The sequence below is a fragment of the Dermochelys coriacea genome, chromosome 1 (genome assembly GCF_009764565.3).
Source record: "Dermochelys coriacea isolate rDerCor1 chromosome 1, rDerCor1.pri.v4, whole genome shotgun sequence".
NCBI classification, from domain to species: Eukaryota; Metazoa; Chordata; order Testudines; family Dermochelyidae; genus Dermochelys; species Dermochelys coriacea.
The window spans coordinates 27,735,361-27,763,221 of record NC_050068.2 but is presented as its reverse complement, the minus strand read 5'-3'; the positions used below and the strand labels follow the sequence as shown (position 1 = coordinate 27,763,221).

The window sequence follows — 27,861 nt, the reverse complement described above, 5'->3', positions numbered from 1 at the left end:
GACATGTCAGTCATATCACTGAAAAGTAACAATTTCAGAAGTCAAAGTGAAGTGGAGGAGATGAGAAGTATGTATGGCATTCTCAGTAAGCAAAGTGGTTTTGCTGATGAGATTCAAGCTTTGTAGTTGTAGAATTATTGTAACATAATTGCTTTGTATATGACCAGAGCAACTTCCTGCTCAAAGGGAGTGTTTTCCTTTGGCTACTGTCCCAGTAACAATCTCTGGGCTGATTTTTTCCATTTGCTGTGAGTAGTAATTTTTCCATTATCTCAAATTTTGAGCTGGCAAATATTTAACATGAGCACCTCACAGTGTTAATATATCTAGACTCACAATACCCCTCGGAGGTAGGGAAACTGAAGCACTCAGAGCGAAGGAGTTGCCCGAGGTTACAAAGGATACCTGTGGCAGAGCAAGAAATTTAACCCAGGTCTTCCAAATGCCAAGCTCCCATCTTCACTACTTACCTATCCTTCCTCTCTACTAGTGCCCCCTAACACCTTTGCTCAGGCAGAGCTTGAGGTGAGTTTTAATGGCAGGATTTTTTTAAACAGTCTGATAGTCAATTCAAAGAGTAAATGGTATCAGTGTCTTACAAGGAGTAAAAAGGCACACTAGATAGAAAGTTAGTAAAGAGAAATTTCAACTTACCTCACTCAGATTTGCAAGTTAATTTTATTGGTTTCCAATCATAAAACTTTATAGACATAGCTAATTTGAGTCTGTCTTCTGTACATGCCATTACTATGAAATTCTTTACATTATTAATATAATAAATAACATTCACTTAGGTGTGCGAGTCATTTAGCACTTATACCTGCACCATTACAAAAGCAGATATCCAAGTCAAAGTGAATAATATTTCAAGTTAAAATTAAGCAAGCTGCCAGCATTGAATGGCATGATTGAGGCACTTTCAAATTAAAAATGTCCATGCTTTACCGCTCCAGCCAAAGTGCACTAGTAAATGATAGATTTTATCCCAATGTTCCACATTACAATTAAGTGAAAGTCTCCTGAAGGCACATTTCTCTATTCAGTTTTAAAAGATATCATTACTATTAAATGAGTCAATTGGTAAGAAAAACTAGTCCAAAAGATAATTACTTTGTTGTTTCTTTGTGAGTGAGTTGAAGTGTCCATTGCAATTAATATTGGCTAATGGAAGATAACAGACCAGGAACTGGATAGTTAAACAAAACACTTGAGGTTCTCATGCTTTTTCTTGTGTTCTCAAAGGCTGTGCTGACAGCATCTGTGTATACATCCAGCAACTGCTAACACCTTTTAGACTTGTGGCTAAAGCTTCATTTTTGAATGGTGATATGCTTTTAAGCAGCCCTGTACAGAAGAGTTCAACAGCAAGAGTTGGGATACCACACATACCTTTTAGACAAGCCACCCATGTGAACAATGAAATAAAACATCCTGCCGCAGGCATGGTGGAAGGAAGGGTACAGCTGACAAAGGGGGAGATAATGGAGGGTTGAATATAGACTCAGTAGTTAGATACATTAGAAATGAGGTTTGCTTTCTCCTATTGGTGTTGTGCATGAATTAGAACCATAATAAATCAGACCTACAGCTGCAAAATGGGGGGTTTACATTTAAAAAGTGCACTTTGTATACAGTAGTCTCTTTCACTCAGTAGGAAAGGCATTCTCTTTTAGACCTGGAACGTCAGAAGTAAACTTCAGACTGGTGGAGTTTAAGGAAACTATTGACCAGTACAGAAAATCAGTAGTCCCAGTTGATGTCATCTTTCTGAAGGGAAGTCTGTATACTCTGCATGTCCCGCAACAATTGAAGGTTTTTCCGGCTTTTCTCTCCAGGTTTCACTTTGATGGGGCCAGCACCCTTTCCCCTGGTTGTCACAGTGGTTGTTACTTTCACTTCACTAACTGCACTCCGGCTGTCTCTTGTTTCTTCAGCACAAGACTTTTTGGACTTACATTCTTTGAGCTTCTCTAGCTGAAAGGAAAGCCCAGAGAGAAACATTAAGAGCAGCCTCGCTTCAGTTTACTTATTTCTTCTATTTCTCCCAATGGAATTAAAATCTCCCCTTTCATTTGTGCCGGTGACTCAGATAGAAAGCTGAGAATCTATAACCAAGACAGCCAGTTTCCTGGAATATTTATTTCTATAGCCAAGTGCACAATGTCATAAACCTTTAAGAACATGGAGATAAAATCTCTGATTCCAGTGGAGTTTGTGTTCTGAATTACTATTAGCTATTTAAAAAAAAACAAAAACACACATTAACAGATTCTAGGGGAGTTTCCCAATTGTGAGGACGTGTGGGTAAGAACTGACCTACAACTGACTTAAGTCTCCAGTCCACTGCCCAACTTTTCCCAAAAAGATTACTGAAAAATTAAGTTTCCCCTTTACCTATTACAGATTGTGTAGGTCATTCACTGTCCTTAGAAAGCAGCTATCTGAGGTATCACTTTCAAGAGCACTAAAAAAGACTGGTATAAAGAACTGGCATCAGCTGTAAAGATGTGTAAATAGGACAGTACGCGACTCAATACTGCAGTGGTACAGGAAAATTTACTAGTCGGGGCATACAGTACCTATGCAGAACCATTCATATTGACATAAATATCAACACTGCTATGCCTGTCAGTCTGCAACAACTGTTTCAGTTTCTAGACAGGAATAACTAATTAACTTCTTCTGCTGGCATATGTTTCAGAGTAGCAGCCGTGTTAGTCTGTATTCGCAAAAAGAAAAGGAGTGAGAACACTGGGAACCCGGACCTTTTCCTAAGTAAAGTTTGGGTGACCAAAAACAACATACATTGAGGAAAATAAGTTAGTTGCAAGTCTTTTGACAACTTGCAAAATGTCTCTGTGGGATTTCCCCATGTACAAATGGTTTGCTCTCCTGGGAGCACAAAAGGCATGTCATGTCTGCTTCTTCCAAATTCAGCTATAGCAGCACTTCAGTGCCAGCAGAAAGAAAAGGAGTACTTGTGGCACCTTAGAGACTAAAATTTATTAGAGCATAAGCTTTCGTGAGCTACAGCTCACCTCACGAAAGCTTATGCTCTAATAAATTTGTTAGTCTCTAAGGTGCCACAAGTACTCCTTTTCTTTCTGCTGGCATAGACATTCCTCTGCAGAATAGGTTAATGGCTATGAATTTTTCAGTCATCTGACTGAAAATCTAGCGCAGTGGTTCTCAACCAGGGGTTTGGGGCCTCCCCGAGCAGGGCCAGCATTAGACTCGCTGGGGCCCAGGGCAGAAAGCCAAAGCCCCACCACATGGGGTAGAAGCCCAGGTCCCTACCACCTGGGGCTGAAGCCTGAGCAATGTGGCTTCACAAGGGCCCCTGCGGCCTGGGCTTAACACTGGCCCTGGCTTTTATATGCAGAAAATCAGTTATTGGGGTAGAGGTGGGCCATGGAGGTTTTGTTTGTTTGTTTATTTAAAAACACAGAGCAGGGCTCAGAAAGAAAGGTTGAGAACCTCTGATCTAGTGAATGTGTGGGAAATATGCTCAACTGCCTTTGATTTCAGATGACATCTGCAGTTTAAGTCTTCAACACTTTGACTTTAGGCAGATGAAGTTTCTATCTCTAGAGCACACACAATGTCAAAGCTGGAGATGAAGGGGTTGAAAACTGCACAAAGATATGCATCACCGCAATGTAAATTGAATAGGCTTGCCACACTGCATTTGACCTTTGGGGCAAAGCAAACTTCAGTAAAATGAAGGAGGAGCGGAGAAAGAAGAATCAGATATGGGATTAAATCTTTCATCAAAGTATCTATCTTTAACTTTCCCTCCAATATTTGTGAAATGCTAATTATAAAGCAAGACCAGATAGATCAGCATATGCAGGAAGAGGACTGTCCAAAAATGTAGTGCAACAGTGAAAATAGACACTGGGAACCCGGACCTTTTCCTAAGTAAAGTTTGGGTGACCAAAAACAAAATACATTGAGGAAAATAAGTTAGTTGCAAGTCTTTTGACAACTTGCAAAATGTCTCTGTGGGATTTCCCCATGTACAAATGGTTTGCTCTCCTGGGAGCACAAAAGGCAGGTCATGTCTGCTTCTTCCAAATTCAGCTATAGCAGCATTTCAGTAAAAGATTCCTCAAAATAATCATTTTACAGAAGCGCAACTACAGGCAACTGACTTACCCGTGTCTGATGTTTCCGGACTTTACTTATTTGGTCTGCCTTGGCCTCCATTCTTCTCACCAATGCCTCAAGTTCCCGCTCCAGGTCTTCCTTCAGGCCACCTGGTGGTGTTTCCTGGATTAGCTTTCCTAGCTGTAGGTGATCACTTTCACATAAAGCAGAAAAAAAGCCTGGGCATGATTTTCTCAACTTTACAATGTTTGCCCACTTGCCTGAGAAATTACATCTCTAGGGAGGCATATTATTAGTAACCAGAAACTGTCTCAATATATTTCATAACAGTCGTCTATAACATTCTTGTTTGTGAGCACTGTCAATGTGGAATGCATACATGGAGCCTCTGCTGCTGTACTAGAGGACTGATCAAATTAGTTAACCTAAATATTACTAATTTAAGATTACATGGGTGGCCTCCTATAGCCATAGTCTTAGCGCTCAGTCAGCTCTGAGGAGAGAGTCCTATTTCCATTCTGCATTTTCTTGGTTCATTTGCATTAGCTATTTCAGGTCCGTGCTCCTACTATAGATGATATGTGAGACTAGCGAAGCAGTTTAGATCCTGATAACTAGATTACTATTTTAGCAGAAAGAATAGCAAGGCAATACCCAAAAGAGTAGTCACATTTACCCACTTGTCTGATGTCTTTTGAATGAACTCAGAGGTGCACCCCTTGGAACTTCTGCTTGTAAATACAAGGAGCCATGCAGTATTAGTGTGTAGGAATACCTGAAGTTGAATGTTAACATTACAGGGGAAAAAGGCTGCCATGATTGAACAGAACTAAAACCTGATCCACCCCTGCCGAAAAGCATGCATCATCTTTGGATAAATGGCTGTATAACCCCCCCACCACCACCAGAAAACTCCCAACACCAAACCAAAATCATTGGCATCCACATTTGTAATGTAATCACAGGACTCACAAACTCATCTGCCCAAATTCATCCTGCAAAGTCAGCAACACTTCAGAAAGCTCTTCCTGGGATGCAGAGGAGCCTGTCGAAAGAGACGACTTTCTGCCTTTGCTGGTGTGAGATGAGTTGCCAGTCAGCTTAAGTGTTGGAACATCATTGATCACACGATCGTTACACAGAGCTTTAGAGTGTTGTTTCATTAGATGCAACACATGTTGAACATTGGCTCCAACAGAATGACTGGGACTAGTAGACTGAAGGGGAAGAAAGTAAAGTAGATGTGAATAGATCTCTTAAACCTAGAGCAGGAGAGATTGTAGGACATTTTATTTAGAAACAATTTTAATTGCGATTTTTTTCTTGATTTGTTGTTGCTAGTGACTTATTTTTAAGAAGAGATCTGTGTAGGAGTCAATCAGTACTTGCGAAAAGTGTTTGACTAGCAGCCCAGAGAGCAGGGGAGATGTTTCTGAATATGCCAGCTCAGTGTTACAGAAAACGGAACAGAGCATTGCAAGAAAGGCTGGAGTGAAAATTAAAAGTTAATGGAAGGAAAATAGAACTGTTAAGTAGCCTGACCACTCTGTGTCATGAGAGTACCAAACAAGATGCCAAACCTGCGGGGGGGGGGGGGGGGAGAGGATGTGGGGGGTGTAATGCAGAAATTGGGCTCGTTTTTGGCTTAATTGGCTTGTGAGTTGCTTGTTGGCTAGTAGCTTTTTTTTTTTTAATTCATCAGCTCCCAGCAAACAGGGGCAAGGCAGGGAGAGAGTCAGGGCTGCACATCGTTCCCACCACAGTCCCAGACTGCACGCAGGGGGAATCTAGTCACATAGTGTTGGGGTTCTTAGGGATAGTCTTATTTTGGCCTTGTTTTGAAATGGGATTAGCTTGACTTTTGGCTTATTGTGAAAGTCAGGGTCCACATGAATGTTGGCAACTGTGACCCAGAGCCCCATCTTCTGAACTAACTTTGAACTCCAAGTGTAAAATTCTCCAGAGCTTGCTATTTGTAGGCATTCAGAATTAATCCCACTCACCTTTCCAGCTACAAATGGCACATCACCCAGACTCAGCCTATAGCGGGGCTGTGCATGGTAATGTCTTGTAAGAGGGCGTTTCTAAGAAGAGAAATTGTCATTAGAAGTGACATTGTCAAACCCATCCCCCTCTTCTTTCTAGTAAAAGGGATAGCCAGCTATCTGATCCCTCCCACCCACCCACTTCATTCTCCTTCCTTCCCAATACAGTTTACAATGAGAGCGTGTTACCTTGTCTGGCTGCTTGGCTTTCTTCTTTGTTTTCCTTGGCTTTGGAGGAACTGATGGTGTTCCTGCCTGCAACAGTATTCGGTTAGTCTCCAATCCTGTCTGAAGCTGTGAATAGTGGGAATTATGATTTTTTTTTTTTAAATAACTGGAAAGTGTAAAAAAACCTAAAAACAACCAAACCCTGAAGTCTGGGACTGGCCAGCCAAGGATCAATTTAGTCAGTAAGCTCTTTGCGGCAGGGTCTGTCCTTTACTGTAGGTCATGTACGTGCCTAGAACAGTACGCCCATGTGTTTGAGGTCTTTTGGTATTACTGCAATGTTCAACAACAGTAGTGACACTAAGTACATCTAGCCAGTGCTTCCAAAACTTTATTGGTTCATACACCCGCTTAAAAAGTTTTTGAAAAGTGCATGGCTGGAACACCAAGCTCACGGATCAGTTTCAGAACCTCTGATCTAAACTACCACCATGGATTCTGGCTCAAAGAAGAATTGCCAGTCGTAATGAGAGACTGAATGAGCCACAAGCCACTTCCCTGCGGGCAAGTGTGAAACAGTACAGTCATGCAGTTCCTTTACATCACTGCTGACTGTCAAAATATTGGCCCTGCCTATTCAGTAAATGATGCCACGTCTGAGGACATCCCAGTTCCTTCCACTCTGGTTGACTTGTGTTGAATACATTCCACATTTTACTGAAAGAGTCGAGGTTTGGAGTGATCACTATGCAAATGGATCCATGTAAAAAGTTTAATTCTTTTCCTTGAAAGGTCTAAGACATGACTTTAGAAATTATTTCCAGCCACCCATCCCCATCTCAAGTAAATATGCAGGATTTATGCGAGAACCCCTCAATCTCTCCACAAGCATCGGTGCTGGCGTTCAGTGTTACCTTCCTGCTACTTTGGCACTATAAAAAAATAATCCTCTGTGTGCTAATGATGTACATTGGTCCGAGAGGTTTATGTCCTGATGTAGGCAATACTGGTTTGATGGTATCCTTTTGTCCTCTACACATTGCTAGTTATTGTGAAGTGTTGACTCAATTTTTTTCCTTGATCTAATTAAAGCATAGTTATGCTCTGAAAAGATTTTAAATTTAGAATTGTGGGATTCCCTGTTAACTGTGCCAACATCTCCATAAACTGCCAGTCCTGCAAACTTAACCTGAGGTGAATGATAGCCCTGGATTCCCCTCCCCCTCGTCACTATTAACAAGTCCCACTAATAAGATGCAGGCCAAATTCTGCCTTTAGTTATAACCATTCAACTATAATAGCCTTCAAATACAGCCGTATCCATGTAACTGATGCTTATTATGGCCCCCAAGGATGTGTGAATAGGAAAGAATCCAGCTTTACGCTGAGTCCAGGTTGAGTCTGTAGGGTTAGCAGTTGAAAAAAACAGAGCTCTTACTTGGACACTGAGCAAATGCCATATGGATTCTGACACAAACACGGAACCTCCACCCTGCTATTTTTACAGTCACCCTTAAGAAGTCAATCATTTTCTATTAAACTTTTCAGAGCAGAACCAAACAAAGCTAGCTCAGCTGAGTCCTGTGATATGGTATCTAACAAACACAAAAGTGCTTTCTTTGGGACTTATAATTCAGTAACCTTGGGAATGGCAGGCTGTTAAAGCATGGTTGGTGCAAAAAGGCCTGTCTTCCTCAGTCTGGGTGGGAGAGGGTAGGATGTGTTGCAAATGTCTGCCAATGTGGAGACTCGGGAAGAGCAGCAGTCCTGATCTTTCCTAGGGGAAAAAAGGGCTTAAGGAAGCAGCATGTAAAAGCATGGGAGAATAGACCATTTGGAAGCCTTGAATGAAGAAAAGCTCCATCCAGTCCAAGGAGTTTTATTTAGCTGGAGTTGAAAGCCATCCAGTTAACTGGGCACTGGTCAGATCTGGTAATACGATGATGAGGATACAACTTGCCATCTGGAGAAAACACCAGACTTTAAGTTGGGTAAATTATAGTTTACTATAAAAACCACGGACACCCTCTTTTTGACAGGACTGGGGAAGTCACAAAGTTTCACCCTTCCCCCATTCCTAGCTCTGCCAGAGAAAGTTTTCCACCACTTCATGCAAAAGAACAGGCGAGAAGAGAAAGTGGTGCCTTTGGTGTGCTTGGATTCCATCACCAGCAAGACTGCAACAAGCTCTTCACATTAGAGACCCTATCAGTGAGCTTAAATGAAAGTTTAATGAGAGGGCAAGCTACTTGCAACACACAATAAAATAGCAGGAAAGATTACGTGCCGGTTACCTCAGCTGCCTTCTCCTGCACAAGCTTCCTTGCATGTTCCTCCTCTTTGAGCTTCTGTTCCAGTTCTTTCATTTTTTTCTAATTGAAGTTCAATAAGAAAAATGTTACTGATGGAATGCCTGGTTCCTTTTTTCTGAAGTCTTAAAATAGAAACTTGAACAAAAGTTAAAAGTAATAGTTCAGTACATTGTTTTAGACTGAAGACTCCTTTCAGATTCATGGTAACTGTTGAGGAGTCTCATCTGTCTTTAACAAGTACAAGCATGCCTGAATATTTAAAGTTGAACACACTGGATTTTCCCACGTTTATTTCAATAAGACATTGATTACAATGCCTGAAAGTCAAGAGCAAATTAGTGAAGGGTATAACCTACAAAGAGGAAAAAAAATGGAGGTGACTGCCCTTCTTTAAAAATACATAAAAGGCCTAAAAATGGTTCAGCATGTTTTTTTACATTAAAATTTAAGTTTTGTCCAGTGTCTCTGGCCAAAGAGACATCTAAAGAACTACCAAATTAATGATGTCAGATACTGTGCAAGTTAGAATGGAGACAAACATATTTTGGGTTTATTTTCAACATCTGTAACTAAAATGTCTCAAACATTTGCGACAATGGAGGTCTTTGAACATCCTGACCGTAAATTAACGACAGAGGTCAAAAATCCATAAGAGACATCCAAGTGGTCTTCTAGCAAAGCCAGAGAAGACCAGACTTCTCATTCCTGAGATTTCTAAGTAAAAAACCATGGGACTGGGAACGGGGGGGTTGTATAGGCCTGGGAGTCCCAGGGGATGGTTAGAAGCGAGGGTATGGATAGGGGTCGGGACAGTCAGGGGACAGAGCAGGGGGAGTTGGATAGGGGGTGGGGTCCTGAAAGGGGGCGGTTAGCGGACAAGGAGTGGGGGGGTTGGATGGGTCAGGGATTCTGAGGGGGGTAGTCCGGGGGCAGGGGCCAGGCCATTTGGGGAGGCACAGTCTTCCCTACCTGGCCCTCCATTCAGTTTCACAACCCCAATGTGGCCCTTGGGCCAAAAAGTTTGCCCACCCCGCTCTAGAACATGGCCTAACCTTCACACCAAAAGATTAAACACTGCACCCTAATATAATCCAAACTCCAACGGTCATCAGAAAAAACACAAAAAATTCCAATTGATGTGATATGGAAGCATATTTGTTAGGTTTTTTTTAAATATTACATTTTGCCCCAACAGAGTTACGTGCATTACTAAGTCTATGCAGTATTGTTGTAGCTGTGTTGGTCCCAGAATACTAGAGGAAAAAAAAAAGGTGTGGGAATAATATCTTTTATGGGACCAACTTCTGTTAGTTAGAGAGACAAGCTTTCGAGCTTACACAGAGCTCTTCTTCAGGTCTGGGAAAGGTACTCCCAGTGTCACAGCTAAAGATAAGGTTGGACAGGTCGTTTGGCACCCCACCAGACATTGGGGGAAAGAAATGGGAGAGAACTTAGCTGGGGGTGTGGGAAGGAGTTTGTTAATGGATTAGAGATTGTTGTAATAAACCACACATCCAGTTTCTCTACGCAGTCTATGATTTTTAGTGTCTTGCAAAGTCACTGGAAAACTAAGAGCCTGTTTTATGCATTAAAGTCAATGAAGTTTCACACTCCCTAGCTGAGATAGTTATGCTGGCAAAGCCCTGTTGCAAACACAACTATGCTATAGGAGAGTGCCTCTGTCAACTTGGCTAGTGTTTTTATGGGAGGTAGTGTAGTGATGCCGGCAGAAGAACTCCAGTCTTACACAGCATCTCCAGCAGGGGCTATGCCAGCACTGCTATACCAGCAAAGGCTCTGTAGTCTAGACAAGGCCTTAGTCACTAGAGTTAATCTGAACTTCCTGGCTCAGATTTTCCACGGGGGGGGGGGGGGGGGAAAAACAACAACAAAAAACCAAAAACTAGATTTTGCCTCAAAATATCTAAGTTCATCAAGAAAACAAATATTTCATTTTTGGGTCACTTGGACCTGAATCAGAATATTGTGTTGTGTTGAACTGACCGAAAATGTTTAGTTTCAAAAAGTTCCATAAAATAAACTGGTTTCAGAGTAGCAGCTGTGTTAGTCTGTATTCGCAAAAAGAAAAGCAGTACTTGTTAGTCTCTAAGGTGCCACAAGTACTGCTTTTCTTTTTATAAAATAAACTGTTTCCCTATCAGTGCGTTGCCTTCTGGGCACTGTAGTTCAAGCCCCCATTCTCTCCTAGGAGCCAAGCTCCCTGGCTGGACTACATCTTCCATAATGCAATGAAGATTTGCCTCCAATAACACTGTGTGTAGTACAGAAGGTTACCACCTTTGAAATGATGGGTCTCCAACAAGGCTATCCCTCTGCAACTCCAAACTCCAACCACAAGGCAACTCCACAACGTTTTCCCCCCCTCCACACAGAACCATTTATAGTATCAAGAGGGAGAACACATATAGATAAGATTGATAACATCGCATGTCTCCTCATTCTCACATGACTCAAACCCTCTCATACATGCACGTGGTGTGTTGGTGGGCAGACACTGCAGCATCTTTAACACAAACTTTTAACATTAGATATCCCAGTGCACTGTGATAATAATGCAAATCTTTAGACGCACTATAAAAAAACCCTGGCATATTAAATTATTTTTCTGGCAAATCCATTTAAAAAAAAAAACACCAACCATCAAACTGTCCAGGCCAGTCAAATACCAGCCAGGTGGTAACCCTAGTGGTGTATCAGTCTGGTCAGTGAGTGAATGGATACAGTGGATTCCCAAACTACAACTCCTATAAAGCAACATGCCCCAGTAAGAAAATGAAGTTTAATGTTGAAATGAATATAAATGAAGAGTTTGGGGTCTTTTAAACAAACCAAAATGAAACCTCTCAATTTTGAGAAGGTTTACATGTTTTATTTCAAATAAAAATGTTAAAAATTTTCAGAATTTGTTCCATACAAAAAAAAAAAAATTCAACTTTACAATTCTGATTTGCATCAAAAATGTTAAAAATATCAGAATTTCCTGCAGGACACACATTCAGCTCTATTAGTGATCTTTTGGTAGAGGACCAATATATGCTCAATACTCATGACCAAGACAAATCTGATCTAGCATGCAGGAGGAAAGACAGACCTCTGCTAGTGACTGCATTACAGTTAGTTTGGTGTATTCTTGTTCCAGCAAATCCAGCTTTTCCAATTTAGATTGAACATGAGATTGATCTAGAAGTTGGTCTCTCTTTAAAGTGACCTACGAAGAGAAAAGGAAAAAAGCCAAAAACTGTTAGAAATGCATCACCACAAAACCCTCCACAATCATCCAAACCTTGAGTCTGAGAACATGCAGAGGCATCACATAATGCAATGAGGAAACCAGGATAAGTCTCTGCAAATGTTTTAAGGATGTAAACATCTATGAACGGGAAATTATTATTTATAGATAAGGAGTTGGGGGTGAGGGGTTGCAGGCAGGGCCAAGCACTGCCCTAGAGGTATGGATCTGTCATTGGAGGGAACTAAGACTCAAGATTTATTGGTTCAGTATCATGCTGTGAGAGCAGATCTACTGTCTTCAATAAGAGATGTGTTCATAAGGAGAAAGCAAAATATCAGTTGAAATATGATTGGCAGATACGAGCAGAGAATTTTATTGTTAATTTATTTAGATAAAAGATTAGTTAAAGCTACATAATCACATTTAAAGGTGCCAGAATTACAGTGATTACTCAAATCATGCCTTAATTCATTATCTTCTCTAGTACAACTAGCAGGTAAACTTGGATTAACAGGTAAACTAGCAGGTAAATTTACCTGTTTTTCCAAGACACTTGTCTTTTCGTTTTCTGCATGCTTTATCATATTCCTCATATATTCCAACTGCTTCTCTAAAAGTCTGCAACGAGATTCAGCAGCTGCCAGCTGAGAAGATAGTTCTAAGATATCAGAGAAAGTGGAAATGTGAAAGTCAGTCAGTCAATTCGCTTCCGGTATCATCCCCAACGTGCTAAGTGCTGCTCCAAAACAAAGGAACAGTCTCTGCCCCAAAGAGCTCACAGTATAAAAGTCCTTCTGTGGACACCAATCATCCAGTAGAACAGAGTCCTGCAGTGGGACTAGGATTCTGTGTCCTCTACAGGACCCGCTGCCATAATAGTGAGAGTGAGTAAAACATTTTGTTATGGGCAAGACTGGGTAGGCAAAAAAAAAAAAAAAAAAAAAAAAAACACACCAAAACCACCAGACTGTGGTAATTTACAAGAAAATTCTTTAAAAACAAAAAACTTTTAATGCATAAATTTAAGAGAGAAAAGATTTGATGTCTATTATAACACGTAAAGTATATTTTTACTTGGTTTAAGCAAGATTTATTTTATTCTTGTAGTGGTAAAACTTGTATCTGAATTACATATATTATATATATAATTTATTTAACTGGACTTTTTGTAGCACGAGGGAAATCTGACTCTCATACAGGATTTAAGGTTTTTGCAGATGGGAGGGTGATAAAAATGTAAGAAACAATACGAGAGCGGATGGGAGAGAGAGTGGGTATTGCAGAGCGATATGGGACTGGGATTTTTTTTTTAAAAAAAAAAAAAAGTCTCACACAGGGCTCTACAATAGAGTAGAATCTGTAGGAAGCTTTCATATGAATTAAAACATCACTCCCTCCTCCATAGCTGAACAGAAAAAGTAAGCTGTGATTAAAAAAATAAATAAATAAAAAATCTTCAAAACGGTTCTCTAGTTCAGTGGCACAACCAACACCTTTTCCTACTCTGAGGAAGTCAGTCTGGCCACTTCATCTGAAAAATCCTGGTGCTAATTGCTGGAATGTCTATAAATTGTCTAACAATCACAATGTACAGTCTCTACAACTGGCAAATTGTAGAGTCCAATCAGAATCCTGCAAATCCTGCTCAATGACATAAGATATGGTAACAGGAACTGTTACGTATGTATCACAGACCACTAGCTTCATTTGAGCACAACTGGAATTATTCCATTTGTTTTTCAGGGAGTGACTTCACCTCTTCAACTCCAAGGACATTAGTGAACACTCGACTCCTCACTCCAATCCTGCTGAACATAGGCTACACTCATAACAAGATCAAAATATTCCACCGTTGGCAGCCCTTGCAGAGCTCTAATAATGCAGAAAAATGTTTAACTTTTCCCAGTGTAGACAAGGTCTAATGCACTAAGGGAGTGTGTATATTGCTAGGTCTACACTACAGTCGGAATCGACGCTCTGAGATCGATCCACCAGCAGTCGATTTAGTGGGTCTAGTGAAGACCTGCCAAATAGACAGCAGATGGCTCTCCACTCAACCCCTATACTCTACCCCCGACAAGAAGAGTAAGGCAAGCAGACAGGAGAGTTTCTCATGTTGACCACTCACGGTGTACACCCTGTGGTAACTCGACCTAAGGTACATAGATTCCAGTTACATGAATACCGTAGCTGGAGTTGAGTGGTGTAGGTTGATTTATGGCAGTAGTGTAGATGTAGCCCATGAGTAAATTACTCCAGAATAATGTAGGGTATAAATTTAAAGAACAATAGCTATTCTGGAATAACTCCCCCTGTGGACACTCTTATTCTAGAATCAGAGTGTCCACACAGGGAGCTTTATTCTGCAATAGCTGTTCCAGTCAATTTTCCTTGTGTAGACAAGCCCTAAAGCCTGGCCTACACTAGAAAATTAAAATTGGTTTAAACTACATCAGTTGGGGTGTGAAAAATCCACACACCCCGAGCAATGCTGTAAAGCCTACTTAAGTCCCTGAGCACACAAGCTAGGTCACCAGAAGAATTCTTCCATCCCCTAGAAGTGGTAGCTAGGTTGAAGTGAATTACCTATGCTGATGGGAGAACCCCTCCTGTCAGGGTAGGTAGCGTCTATGCTGAAGTGCTACAACGGTGAAGGTGCAGCTATGCCGCTATAGCATTTTAAGTGTAGACAAGCCCTAAGTCTCTGTGGGCGCAATACACAAACAGTTCATTCCTGGCAGAATGTTCCCACACAATACACTAAACCCGTCAGCTACCTTGGGTGGAGTTTGTATTGTTAGCACCCTGACCATGCAAAGGCTACAAACAAACCTTGATTTTGCTTGGACACCTCTGTCTTGGAGTGCTCCCTCTGTTGTATTTGCTCACTTAGCACTTTCTTATAGTCAGATGTTTCTTTACTCAGGTGTTTCACATTCTCCTCTGCCTGAATCCGTTCCAGTTCTAATCGGCGAATCTTCTCCTGAAGATTCTTCAGAGCAGAAAATATTGCTGTAATTGAATTAGACATCCTCATTACATGCCAGAAAGAGATAGCTACTCAGGTGGCAACCCGAGTATTAAAGGGTTTGTTTTAAAATGTGTTAATATATTAACAAATGCCAACCACGCCCTCCTCTTGCCACCTTCCCACACTCCCTCCACATGCCAAGGCTCATGCAACACCCATATCCCTTAAGTCTGGTCAATACAGGGGAAATTTCCCCAAGGTCCTCACTAATTTTAAAACAGTCTCAGCTGAATAGTTTCAAAGTGCTTGAGGCACTTGGTAAACCAGACTGCACTGGCCTGAACAAACTTGCTTCAGTTGATACAGTTTTGAAGCCAGTTAGAGGTTTGGGAGAAAATTCTACAGCACAGCCCCTACTACCAGGCCCCTTTACCCACACGTTGATTCTGGCCCTTGACAATATCACAAGAGTCACTGGTTATCTTTCCTGGGTGAGGTTGATTCCCCCTTCAACTCTACCTGCACTGAAGCCATACAGGACAAGTGGAACTAGTGCTCAGTCACACCAGAGAAATTGCCTTTAAATTAACAATCAACAACAGATTTGCTGACTGCATCTCTCATTCGATCATACAGGTAGAAGGCGGCTGAAACTGAAGTGATAGTAAGGCGCAAGATTGATACCCCACTATAAGATCAACAGGATATATAAACCAGGGGTAGGCAAGCGTTTTGGCCCGAGGGCCACATTGGGATGGAGAAATTGTATGCAGTGCCATGAACGTAGACCTGAGGAGAGGGTTGGGGTGCGGGAGGCAGGGAGTATGGGCTGTGGGAGGCGGTGCACTGTGCAGGAAGGGGCTTAGGGCAAGGGGTTTGGGTGCAGGAGGGGTGCGGCAGGGGGCTCAGGGTAGGAGTTGGGAGCTCAGGGCAGGGGGTTGGATTGCAGGAGGAGTTCAGGGTGCAGGTGCTTACCTCAAGTGGCTCCGGGGTGGCAGTGCCACACAGAGGGTAAGGCAGGCTCCTTGCCTGCCCTGGCCCCGCACCGCTCCTGGAAGTGGCTATGTCTGGCAGTGGCTCTTGGGGGTAGGATGGGGCAGGCAGCTCCGCCATGCAGTTTCCCATTCCCGGCCAATGGGAGCTGCAGGGGACGATGCCAGCAGGCAAGGGCAGCGCACTGAACCGTCTACCCCGCCACAGGAGCCGCAGGGACATGTTGCCAGTTGCTCTTGGGAGTGGTGCAGGCAGGGAGCCTGCCATAGCCCCGCTGCACCACGGGGCTGGCAATCCCACGGGTCAGACTGAGAGCCCTGACGGACCAGATCCAGCCCATGGGCCGTAGTTTGCCCTCCCCCATATAAACAATTACTCACTAGCATTTTAGTGTGGCTACAAACTCAACTGGTGCATTAGCTTACACTGTGAATACTCACTGCAACCAGGGAGGCTAACATGAGTGAGAAGAGCTGCAAAAATTCTCTTCTCCACAGTGTTGTTCTATTTTCCTCCTAAGCTGCCCTTCAAGGCGCCACTTTTGTATCCTTCTCCCATTGCTGTTTTTGCCCCTTTTCCCCCTTGGATTTGGAACTCCCTCCCCACTTCACTTGCACTCTTCTCTTAATTCAAATTCCTCCTTTAACCACCAATTATCCCACAGAATCTTTAGACAGTCAGCTGTTAGACAGTCAAAAAAGAAATTGCATCATTTTGAGATGAAACCCCATTGGAGGTATTATGGATCTCCACTGTGTTGTCTAATACAGGCCCCAATTCTGCAAAGGGATCCACACCCTTACTCCCATGTGCAGTCCCATTAAAGCAGAATACATCTATACAGAAACCACATCTGAAGATTAAGATTGTTAAAGTCACATTAACATGACACCTCTGTACCAAAACCCACATTGAAGAAAACAAAGCAGGTGCATTTATTAAAAAGATTAATACATGCAAGGGCGGATATTGACCTCTTGATATAAGATCACAAAAGGGAAAAAACAGTTACTACAGTACAGTGGGCAAATTCTAAAGCAAAGACGTCAAACACCGAATTGTAGACGGACAAAAAACATTGTTACTCTTAAAGTAACTAGTTAATAAATAATAAATATATAAATGAATGATAAGTGCATGGGTGTATATTTTTTCATGTTACAGCTATAGAAACTGTAGCATTTAAAAATATGGACACAAACAGTCAGTGGAAAGTAGCTAAATATTCAGATGAGCTAACAAGCACACAGGATTATAGACAGCAAGGCTCTGTTCCCAATACGACAGCAAGAGACTAGAGTTTTGTTTGTTTGTTTGTTTTAATTACAGTACAGATCACACAGCATGGTTTTTGAATAAAATAAAATAAAAACAAAACAAAACACCACCTCTCACATTTTTGCTACCAGAGTATTTTCCAAGTCAATGTTCTGGAGTTAACAGGTCTTCAGTGTTGAACAATGAAAACCAGAAGGGATTACTACCAGATGCACACCCTGGCTTCAGTTTACCACTAGGCAACGTATGAAAATAGACCTTCATCAATAATTAGAAGGAGAGCTCTTCCTGCACTACCAAATACTCCCATGTTTTGGCCACATTGCTCCTTTAATTATGTATCAACAGCACTATCAGCAAAGAAAGCAGTTTATGTGCCAGAGCACATGTTACATTTAAGAAGCACTCTGTGCTAGGAGTTTACCACACTGGCCATTAAGGACCAGGCCTTTCCCAAGTCAGACTGCACTACAACATGCATTACCACAGCCACTCCAACCATGTTATGCTACTTTATAAAACCTAGAGTTTGAATCCCGTGGTTTAGGTTCAGCTTAATCCTTCCATCTTTCCCCCAGGAAGCTCAAACTCTTCACAAATCCACCCCTCCATACAACTCTGCTCTCATTTCATTTCATCCCCCCGCACGTGTAGTGCTTTTCCATGTCCTCTAAATGTTCCCTTGGCAATTCTTCCCCTTCTACCTTTTGTATCCTGCCCTTTCCCCTAAACCGAGCGCCTCTCATCTCCTTCAAACCCCACTTTTGAGCAAAAATTAAAGCCCTAATCACTGGGGGAGTTGGGGAGGAAGGACCATATGTCAATGACAGGCTACTTTATAAGGTCATTAGCCAGCTACCCATCCATCCAGGGTATCACACTCATTTTCAGTGCAGCTTGACTGGCTCAAGGTCTGACTTTCAGGCACAGGAGGTAGAAGATTCTCAGCTGTGGGACTCCAACTATGGCAGGGGTTCTCAAACTGGGGGTTGTGACCCTCAGACAGATCCATAATGGGACAGTGAGGAGGGCAAAACAGGAGGAACTAAGGAAAGAGAAATGACATGTAAGAGAGGAGAGATTAAACTCTATCTCCCCTGGGTAAAAGCAGGAGAGACAATGAGATTACGGCCCTTTGTGGGCATGCTCTATGCTTGTTACATGGCACCTACATCCCAGGGCAATAGATGCTGGACTAAAATATTACCTCTGCTGTTACTTTCTGGATATGGAATTACTGGTTTCTCAGGGAAGCGCTGCAAATCAGCATTAATGAAGGGTTTGTATTTCGGATAATCTACAAATGATGCTGCAGAGAGTCCATCTGTGACTGACGCAGATTTACAACTTCCACGCAGAGTACCCTGAAAAATGAAACAAAGTTGTTACTAATTGCAACAAGCAGGGAGAATCAGATGTATATGGTATTTATTATGCCCTCAGGTTTTGCTACAGAAGAATGGGGAGAGGCTAATAGATGCCCTCTGAAGAGCCTGGGAAGGGGAGATGGCAAATTATTCCAGCTATAGTACACATTTCTCCTCCTCAGCTCCTCCTAATTACTGACGGAGTGCTCAGATGGATTTTGATTTTCATGAGCACTGCAAAAGATTAATAATATAATTACATTGCAAAGGCCAGATTTCCTGCCCCACAATCTGGGACTACGAGCTTCATTTTCACCCTAACTCATCTCAAAAATAGGGTCTGATATAAATAAGAAAAAGAAAGAAGTTATTTTGTTTTATTCCCTTGTTTCACTTACTTGCCCTAGCACCAATGGCATTCAGACTTTTATCCCTTTACTCCCCACAACTGAAGGGGACAGGCTGGTTGCATACTGGCACCCAGCATGTATAAACACGTTTTCAGGATTCAAAAAACATGTTTGCATGGAAAAGCCTAGGGACATATAATCAACTGCGGTTTTCTTTATTTGCTTAAGTGGTACCTAGCCACCAACAGGCACAATTTTTCTTTTCAGATTAGACTATTTAAACACTTGAACATTAAATTCCATAAAGCAAAATAAATATTTGCCCCCTTTACTTATTTGCATTTCCCTTGAGAACAATCTGGCTACAAATCATGTTCATTTGTTAATCTCGTTCGAATGTTGCAATGAAGAGTCACATAACCATCCACTTTGGATCAATGTTGACAACCCCCAGCTTGAAGTATTAACTATTGTATAGTTCAGACAAACATTTCTTGCCACAGTCCAAATAATATCATGCCGTCAAGTACATTTTACTTATGAATGTGGCCAAGGAACAGTTTCATATGCTACTCCACAAACTGAGACAGGACTGAATTGTTCCAGATGTTCTGTAACTTACTGAAAAAAAATCACAGGTTTCAGAGTAGCAGCCGTGTTAGTCTGTATTCGCAAAAAGAAAAGGAGTACTCGTGGCACCTTAGAGACTAACAAATTTATTAGAGCATAAGCATCCGATGAAGTGAGCTGTAGCTCACGAAAGCTTATGCTCTAATAAATTTGTTAGTCTCTAAGGTGCCACAAGTACTCCTTTTCTTTTTACTGAAAAATAGCGACTTGGATCACAGACTTGGATATTTGAATTTTAAAAGGTTCAAGAAAAGCTTATACAGCAGCAGTAAGACAGCACTCATCACTCCAATAAATCACAGTATGGCCAACCTCAACAATTCAAACATCATGACAGACTCCCCATCCCCCCCCCCCCCCAAAAAAAAAAAACCTCATGAGATTGGCTTAATTCTTTTTGTAACATTACTTCTTTTTAATCTTCTTTCTGATTTTGGAACTCTTATGGGAAGGACCCCTTTTGCATATGAAGTTTCAGGAAATGCAACCTGAAATGTATAAAAGTGAACATGAAAATGGAGGGACCTCCATCAAGGTCAGTCTAACTCATGGACCATATTCACCAACCACACCTTCTGTTCCCTCTCCTGGGCGTTACCCCCATGAGTGACATAAGATGCACCAACAAAATCGCCAGTGTGGACAGCACTATGCCGGCAGGAGAGCATCTCCTGCTGCCATAGCTACCACTGCTTGTTCGGGGTGGTTGAATTATCTCGGCAGGAGAGCATAGGGCGGCTACGCAGACCTACAATGGTGCAGCTGCAGCGGTACAGCTGTAAGGTCCGTAGTGTAGACATAGCATAAATAATACTCTTAAATTTAAGAGGAGCAAACACCTTTTTAGATTAGATTTGTACAGGTTGTACTAAGTTAGATGAGATTATAAAGAAAGGGAGAACCCAGGAGGCAGAAAGGCAAAGGAGGGTTCTTCCAGATAGTAACTGTAGTAAGCTTGCATAAAGGCAGCAAGAGGAGGTGGTCATGAGATGAAGAGAGTCTGCAGGGAGGGAAGTGGAATGGGAGAGGATTCATGAGATTTTTTTAATTTGGAGCCAGGCATGAATGGGCTGGCACCCAACTCCTTTACATTCCTAACTCGCAAAGCTGCCTAGGAATTTTGCAGTTGAGTTTCTTTCTGCAGGCAGTATCTAGGTACAGTACCTTTTAAGAGAAAAGGAATAGCAATCCGATGGTCTTAGGCTGGATGGCACAAATGCAGGGTGGAACAGATTCACATAGATAATATTCATACCCTGATCTTCAGCCTAGATATCAAAATAGAGGACATTCCACGGTCTTGGACAGATCATCGCCTCAGCAAGCCGACGACTCAGGCAACAGAAAAGACCAGTCATCCTGATTTGACCACGAAGGCTCATGAACTACAACCAATTCCAAAGACTGCTAAATGCAGCAGTACTCCAGTCATAGGATGAAGAGTCAAGGACCTGTGGAATAATCATCATTCTGCACTGGCCTCTGCCATTGACACGCTGTCTTACAAATGACCCCTTCCTCCCCATACCCACACAGACACCCGTAATTTTCGGACACCTTGTGTCAGATGGAGAGGGGGGGCAGCAACTCAAGTACTTATGCAGAAAACAAAGGCTGATTCAGACAGGAAGAAACGTAATAAATCCCTCAAAGACTATACTGAGGCTGTATTACAGGTAAGGCTGCATGTCTGTCACGGTTTCCGTGACCTCTGTGACTTCTGCGATGGCTGATGCTGGCTCAAGGGTTGCCCGATCCAGGCACCCCTGGGCCAGGAGCAGTTTGGGTGTGTGGGAGGGGGCTCCGGGCTGGGGTAGGAGGTTGGAGTGCGGGGCAACACTTACCTGCGGGGGGCGCTCCCTGGCTTCCACCAACGTGTCCCTGCAGCTCCTAGGCGGGGGAGCCAGGGCACTCCACACACTGCCTGCAGGCGCCACCCCCGCAGCTCCCATTGGCTGTGGTCCCCAGCCAATGGGAGCTTCAGAACTGGCGCTTGGGTTGAGAGCAGCGTGCGGAGCCCCCCCATCCGCCCCTCCCCATGGAGCTGCAGGGATACGCCGGTCAGAGCCATGTAGGGAGTCTGCCTGCCGCCTGCACCCCTCCCGCAACCAGCAGAGGTTCCAGGCCACATCCCACCGCACACCTCCCCCCCAGCACCAGCAGGGGTCCTGAGCCACTCTCCCGCCAGCACTCACGGCACCCTAGACTGCCCTCCCCAGAACACCGTGTCCCCCGGCCCTATATTTTAGTTAGGGGTATAAAGTAAAAGTCATAGACAAGTCACGGGCCGTAAATTTTGGTTTACTGCCCGTGACCTGTCCATGACTTTTACTAAAAATACCCGTGACTAAAATGTAGCCTTAATTACAGGACAAGATCACCTTTCTATCAATCTCCACTGAGGCTGCCAAATCCCTTTCCAAGGAGCTTTCCAGGTCAGTAAATCACTTCATCAATCCTGAGTACCTACAGCCTAGACTGGAGCTGAACACCAAGCACTGTGTGGAACTATCATATTGCTGAAAAGATCATGCACATTTGGAAAGCTCTCTCAAACAGCATGTATCCACTCTGCCTGCACCCACCAACCAACAGTCCACCTGCATTTCCCAGAGTTCAATATATTCACTCATCAAGAAGTTCTTGACACCATAAAGGAGTCCCAATGCAAGATCTGTAAATCCAACCCATGTCCTTCCTGGCTTGTGGAAGAGAATTGTGAACAACTGGTGCCATTCCGGACCAAAGTTTGCTAACACCTTATTCAGAGACTGAATCTTCCCTTCTTCCTTCACGCACACGCAAGTTCAACCAACACTGAAGAAACCCACCCTGGATACTTGAGTCTTAGCCATCCATTGCCCAGTGTCAAAACTGAGCAAGCTCATAGAGAAGCCAGCCAAAGGTCAACTACAAGCTCGTGTAACTAAAGCCAACATTCTAGACCCAGTATACAGAAGCAAAAGTGCCTTAGTATGGCAATAAGGGATGATCTCTTCCTGTCAATGGACAGAGGACAAACATCTATTGTCATCCTCCTGGACTCCTCTGCAGCATTTGATACGGACCATGAGATACTATTTCACCTGAGACAAGTGGCAGGAGTAATGTGATAAAATGGAGAGAGTCCTTCCTGGAGGGACATACCCGAAGAGTAATGATGGGAAACCTACACCTTCACCACTAGACCCCTCAACTTCTCGAATTCCACAAAGATCAATTCTCTCTCCAATCTATGTGCAGCCACTAGGTGACCTGGTTAGATGACATGAATGCAAGTGTTTGCATTATGCAGATGACACACACGCTGCTCTACCTATCCTACACATACAACCACGCCACTACCACTAATATGGCTCAGCAGTGCTTGGATGAGATCAGCTGGCTGAAGCTCAACCCCAGCAAAGCATAGGTGATACCGGTGGGGAGTGGGAAATATTCTGAAGAGTTTTCAGCCACTGTACAATCCTTTGATTGAAGGTGCCCATCCTCAACTGGTCACTTCAGTCCATAGGCTAGGAGTCCTCTTGGATTCCTTGCTGATGCAAGCTCTCCCAAGGCAATAGCTGCGAGTAATGCTTTCTGCCATCTCCAGCTGGCTAGAAGACTCCATCCCATCCTAGCAAGCAAAGACCTGTCCTCAGTTATTCATGCCTTTATCATCTCTCAGTTGGAATACGGCAATGCAATATACCTTGGCATGAAAGTAACCTTTGACACTTCCAAAACTCCAACTAATACAAAATGCTGCAATGTGTCTCCTCAGCAACACAGGCTACCGTGAGCACATCACACATCACCAGCACCACAATCTCTACGCTGGCTTCCAGTAGAATTTCTAATCAAGTGCAAATTCTTGGTCCTTCTCTTCAAAGCGCTCCCTGGCTTAGGCCCAAGATACTTCAGAGACCATTTAAAGCTCTAAGATGAACGCTACGATTGAAACCGTTGCTCCTCTGGGACAATGAAACTCTCAATAAGAGTAAAGCTCACCTAGGTGGGGAACAAAAACTTCTCTGGGGTCCAAGACTGCAGAATGAAAACCCCTAGGAACTAAGAACCATAACAAACCTCACTGCTTTCCACTCCAAATGCAAGGCACATTTCTTTGACCTTGCTTTCTCTAATAGAAACACATAGCAACAGGTATATTTACCCATTAAAAAAAACAACCCCAACTCTACCAAAACAAGACACTCCACTCGTTACCCTCCAATAGGGTGACCAGATGTCCTGATTATATAGGGATAGTCCCGATTTTTGGGTCTTTTTCTTATATAGGCTCCTATTACTCCCCACCCCCGTCCCGATTTTTCGCACTGGCTGTCTGGTCACCCTACCCTCAGAGGAGAGGATGAGAGAGCAAACAACATATGATAGAGGTATAGTCACTTTGCTTAATGCTCTATTGGAAGGTGCTCAGATAGTACATTGTTCAGCATGGTATAAAAACCTATAAAGAACAGAATTATCCTACTATCCCTTCATTAGCCACAGCTCTGAATAGTGCTGTATACAATTGAGTTTAAGCACCTATTCTCAGGTACTCCATGAAAAAACAGATTGAGTAATTATGCTCCTATTACTCAGAAAGCAGCGAAAGGAGCACCGAGTAGTTATGATGCAGTGCACAAGTAACCAAGTTTAGAATGCTTCTAAATAGCTTATTGCTAAATCCACTTATCTGTATGGCTAAGAATAAGCAGCTAATGGTGAGTTCAACTGAGCCCTCACAAGAGAAAAAGCATTAGCACTGAAGAGTCACTCAGCACCATACTAAGACCTGGTCTACATTACACGGTTAAGTCGATGCAAGGCAGCTTACGTCAGCCTATCTTTGGATGTGACTACAATTAAATTTCAATACCACTGATTTCACTGGCCCGCTAGGCTGACTTAATAATACTACCTCCCAGAGCAGCGTTGAGCCGTGGTCCATGTAGTTAGGTCGATGCAATGTCTCTGTAGACACTAACTTGCATCAACTGTTACTGGTTTTAGGGAGCTGCTCCACACTGACCTATGCATCAATACAAGCACTCCTGGTGAGGACATGCACCGCCGACACAAGGTGTGTAGCGTGCACACGCACAAGCAATGTAATAACTGCAGTGGCTGTATGCCGATTTAACTTAGGTCAACATAATTTTGTAGCATAGACATAGCCTAACACTCTGAGGGTGAACTTTTCTAAATCCAGAAACTTGCTACTCCAAAGCATGAAGAGCTGGCATTGTCACTTTTCACTCCACCAACATTTAAAATTCTAACAGAGCAGGTATGGTAAACCCTCAACTGAGGATGGGTTTCACTTTTAAAAAAACACATTTTAACAGTATATTTGAGATTACACTTATTATTCAATCCTCTCTCTGATTTGTGACCAAGACTGTTGCTCGGACTTCTGTCCCATCAGAAGAAATAACATTTAGAATTCCCACTTAGGGACTAACCGGAAGAAGCTAAGCAGAGTCAGGCCCTGCCTATAGTACAGGTGCTGCAACAGCACTACAGTGCCATAGCCAAACCGCTGTAGCAGCACAGCATATAGGTTTTCTCCAGCAACAGAACTTTCCATCCCTGTAGAAACTCCACCTCCCCAGTCAACAGCAGCTAGGTCGAAAGAAGCATTCTTCCAACTGGAACTACTCCAGGGGTTAGGTCAGCATAGCTCTGGTGCGCAGCATGTGGATTTTTCACACCCCTGAGCACTGTAGCTACATCAGCCTAACTTTTAAGCATAGCCCATGCTTCAGTCATCCTGGGCAGCTGATTCTAACCTGTGGCCCAGGAAGTAGGAATAGTGCTTTCATCTAATGGTTTATGGCCCGTTGCCAGAAGTTCTTAGAAAACAGGCTCATGCGCCACGCCCTCCCAGCAGTTGCACGTCCTCTCACAAATGCAGTTGCTGGCAAAAAGAGCAGACTTCACTTCTGAGAGCCACGAATGTCAGGTGAAGGCAGCAGACCAGAAACGTGGGGAAACCACATTTCTCATGGCAATTCTAGTTTCACTGTCCAGGCAGTTCTCTAGGACCAGTGGCCTGGTAGACTATGGCCCTGTACAGCACCCTCACTTCTGTCCTATTGTGTTCTCCTCAACAGTCATGCTTTCTTCTCTCCCCTTCTCATGGAAGTCAGAGTAGGGAGAGGGAGGGTCCTGCTATGCTTCCCTGAGCTAGGCTTCTTGGGAAAGATGCATGTGGGGACATTTGAGGTAATTCTACACTGCAGTCTCCCAGCCTGGGTAGACAGACTCAAGCTAGCACAATAAAAATACCAGTGTAAACACTGCAGCTCAGGTAGCAGCTCAGACTGGCCTCCAAGTTCAGAGCCAGGGGGCCAGGAAAACTTGAGAGCCTGAGCTACTATGTCTACATCATTATTTTTAGCACATTAGCTTGAGCTGAGCAAGCACAAGCCTGCCTACATCTCTCTCCCAGCTGCAGTAAAGACATACCTTTCTGGTCCCTAGATTGTGATTCTTTTGGCTTTTAGGCCTTGATTTAGCCCGGTTTTTAAGCAAATGCCTAATTTTAAGCTTCAGTAGTGCAGAATTGAGCCTCTGATGAGCCCTAGAGCAATCATCATCAAACCAACAACCCTGGCAAACACCAGAAAGTGCTGGAAAATACAAATTCAATGTTAAAAAAAACAAAACAAAAAACAAAACAAAAAACTATTACAACATTCTATTTCTTTTGTATAGAAAAGTCCTTTAGATGGGAATTTACCCTCCTCACTATACCAGAGTCTGAGGTAACAGCAACACTTTTAAAAGGGCCAGTTTTTTAACATCTGAAGCATTATCAGAAGACCTGTCATAGAAATGCACTAGACTGAAGACATTTAGAGTTTAAAATTTCACTTGCTCTTGCAAACATGTTTTTTTGATGTTCAATATCTTTTAGTAATTTACTTTGCTTGGATTACATTTTAGCTTCAGTTTCTAATAATGTAAACACCTCTTCTTATCAAACTGTGTTGGTCCCCACTACTTCTCTGGTGGCCACAGATACCAAACTGTGCTGTGCAATACAGATACTCCCTCTAAAAACCAGCAATACCTCAGAGAGCTTTTACACTCAGAGATTTGTATATTTTTCTGCATCACTCACACAATATTATGAGTTTTCTTATGAGACAGGTGCAGCCCTCTGTAAGTAAACATGTGCCATTAGCTTATTAGTTTCCATGCAGCATCACCATGATGTTACTGGAATTTTTTAGCCAGCTCCAAGCTGCTGAGGGGCGGTAAGAAACAGCTGGAGACCTAGAGATGTATAAAAGCTATGAATATTATTTATCTGCATTATAGGAAGCATGGAGGTGCTCGGGGGCACCTTCTTCCACCCTCCAGCCAACCCAGGTCAGTGCTCAGGAGGGGGTGGGGAGAACTCCCGCCAAGATCTGCCCTGAGGGGGAAGGGATGCGATCCTGGGGGTCTTTCCCCACCAGGAACTGTGCTGGAGGAGGGGACTGATTCTAGCAGCCTTTCCCAGCCAGATCTGGGCTTAGGAGCAGAGCAGGAGGCAATCTGGGTGTCTTTGCTCAGGAGAGGGGGGCGGGGTGGTCCAGAGGGGGTCTCCTCCCAGAATCCCTGCTGGGGGCGGGGGCGGGGAAGATGAGAGGGGGAATTTCCACCACGGTCCAGGCTGCGGGGGAGTAATCGGGGGTCTTTCCGAGCCAGCTCCGTGCTGTGAGGGTGACGGGGGGACTCCCACCGGGAGCCGTGCTAGGGACGGGGGGGGGGGGGTTCCCCAGCCAGGCCCGTGCTGTGGGGAATCCCGCGCCCCTCTCCCTGCGGCGAGGCTGACAGGAGCTTGGCCCCCCGGCGAGCCCTCGGAGCTCTTCGCCCCCGGCTCATACCGGTGCACAGAGAAGCGCCCCCTCCCCGTCGCCATGTCTCACCATGTGCTGGGGGTCCCCAGCCGCCGCCATGTCCCCACGGGGCGACCACAGGCGGTGCGGGCCCCTTTAAGGCCGCGACGCCCATACAGCCGCCTTCCCCACGCCAGCACCAGAGGCGCCTCTACGCCAACAAGGTGCTGCTTGACCGACATAGCAACTGACCAATGAGGAGGAAAGAGCAGGGTTGCCCAGCATAGGTCCCACCCCTTGTGGCGTACAATGTTGTGCGTCACAACCCGACATTTGATTGGCATATCAGCTGTCCAATCAGATGATAAAGAAAGCAGTTTGCCCAATAGAAGGCGAAGGTTTGACGCATGGGGCGTAGCCTCGTTCGCAATCGCTTGATCCGACCAACCGAATCGAGGAGGAGTAGTGACGTCAAGGTTTGTTGTTGAAATAAGGTATTTCTTGCTCAGGCGCGTATCGCGGGCGGCGGAAGAGGATGGTCTTTGTCAAGACGCTCGCGTGTCC

At 43.6% G+C, this 27,861-nt stretch overlaps 1 protein-coding gene across 3 annotated transcripts; it reads right to left on the bottom strand.

Moving 5' to 3' along the window:
* Positions 1–659: 659 nt before the first annotated feature.
* Positions 660–27,761, bottom strand: CEP57 (centrosomal protein 57). 3 transcript variants are annotated; one of them, XM_038387937.2, is made up of 11 exons: positions 27,388–27,761; positions 18,338–18,494; positions 14,721–14,900; positions 12,425–12,546; positions 11,748–11,864; positions 8,618–8,695; positions 6,345–6,449; positions 6,114–6,194; positions 5,083–5,327; positions 4,159–4,303; positions 660–1,974 (listed from the first exon to the last, which is right to left on the bottom strand). In XM_038387937.2, exons 1-11 carry the CDS (start codon positions 27,415–27,417, stop codon positions 1,741–1,743), a joined length of 1,494 nt encoding a protein of 497 aa, XP_038243865.1. In that variant the 5' UTR covers positions 27,418–27,761; the 3' UTR covers positions 660–1,740. The 3 variants fall into 3 exon arrangements, with proteins under 3 accessions (XP_038243865.1, XP_043360111.1, XP_038243866.1); XM_043504176.1 differs by lacking the exon at positions 6,345–6,449 and having other exon boundaries at positions 27,388–27,550; XM_038387938.2 differs by lacking the exon at positions 18,338–18,494 and having other exon boundaries at positions 27,388–27,550.
* Positions 27,762–27,861: the final 100 nt, after the last annotated feature.

Coding starts and splice junctions, on each gene's coding strand:
- CEP57 (XM_038387937.2), bottom strand. CDS start 27,417: ATGGCGGCGGCTGGGGACCCCCAGCACATG. Junction 12,547..14,720: donor GGTGTCCAAGCAAAATCAAG/GTTTGTTTGTAG, acceptor CTGATATCTTAG/AACTATCTTCTCAGCTGGCA. Junction 11,865..12,424: donor CAAGTGTCTTGGAAAAACAG/GTAAATTTACCT, acceptor TTCTCTTCGTAG/GTCACTTTAAAGAGAGACCA.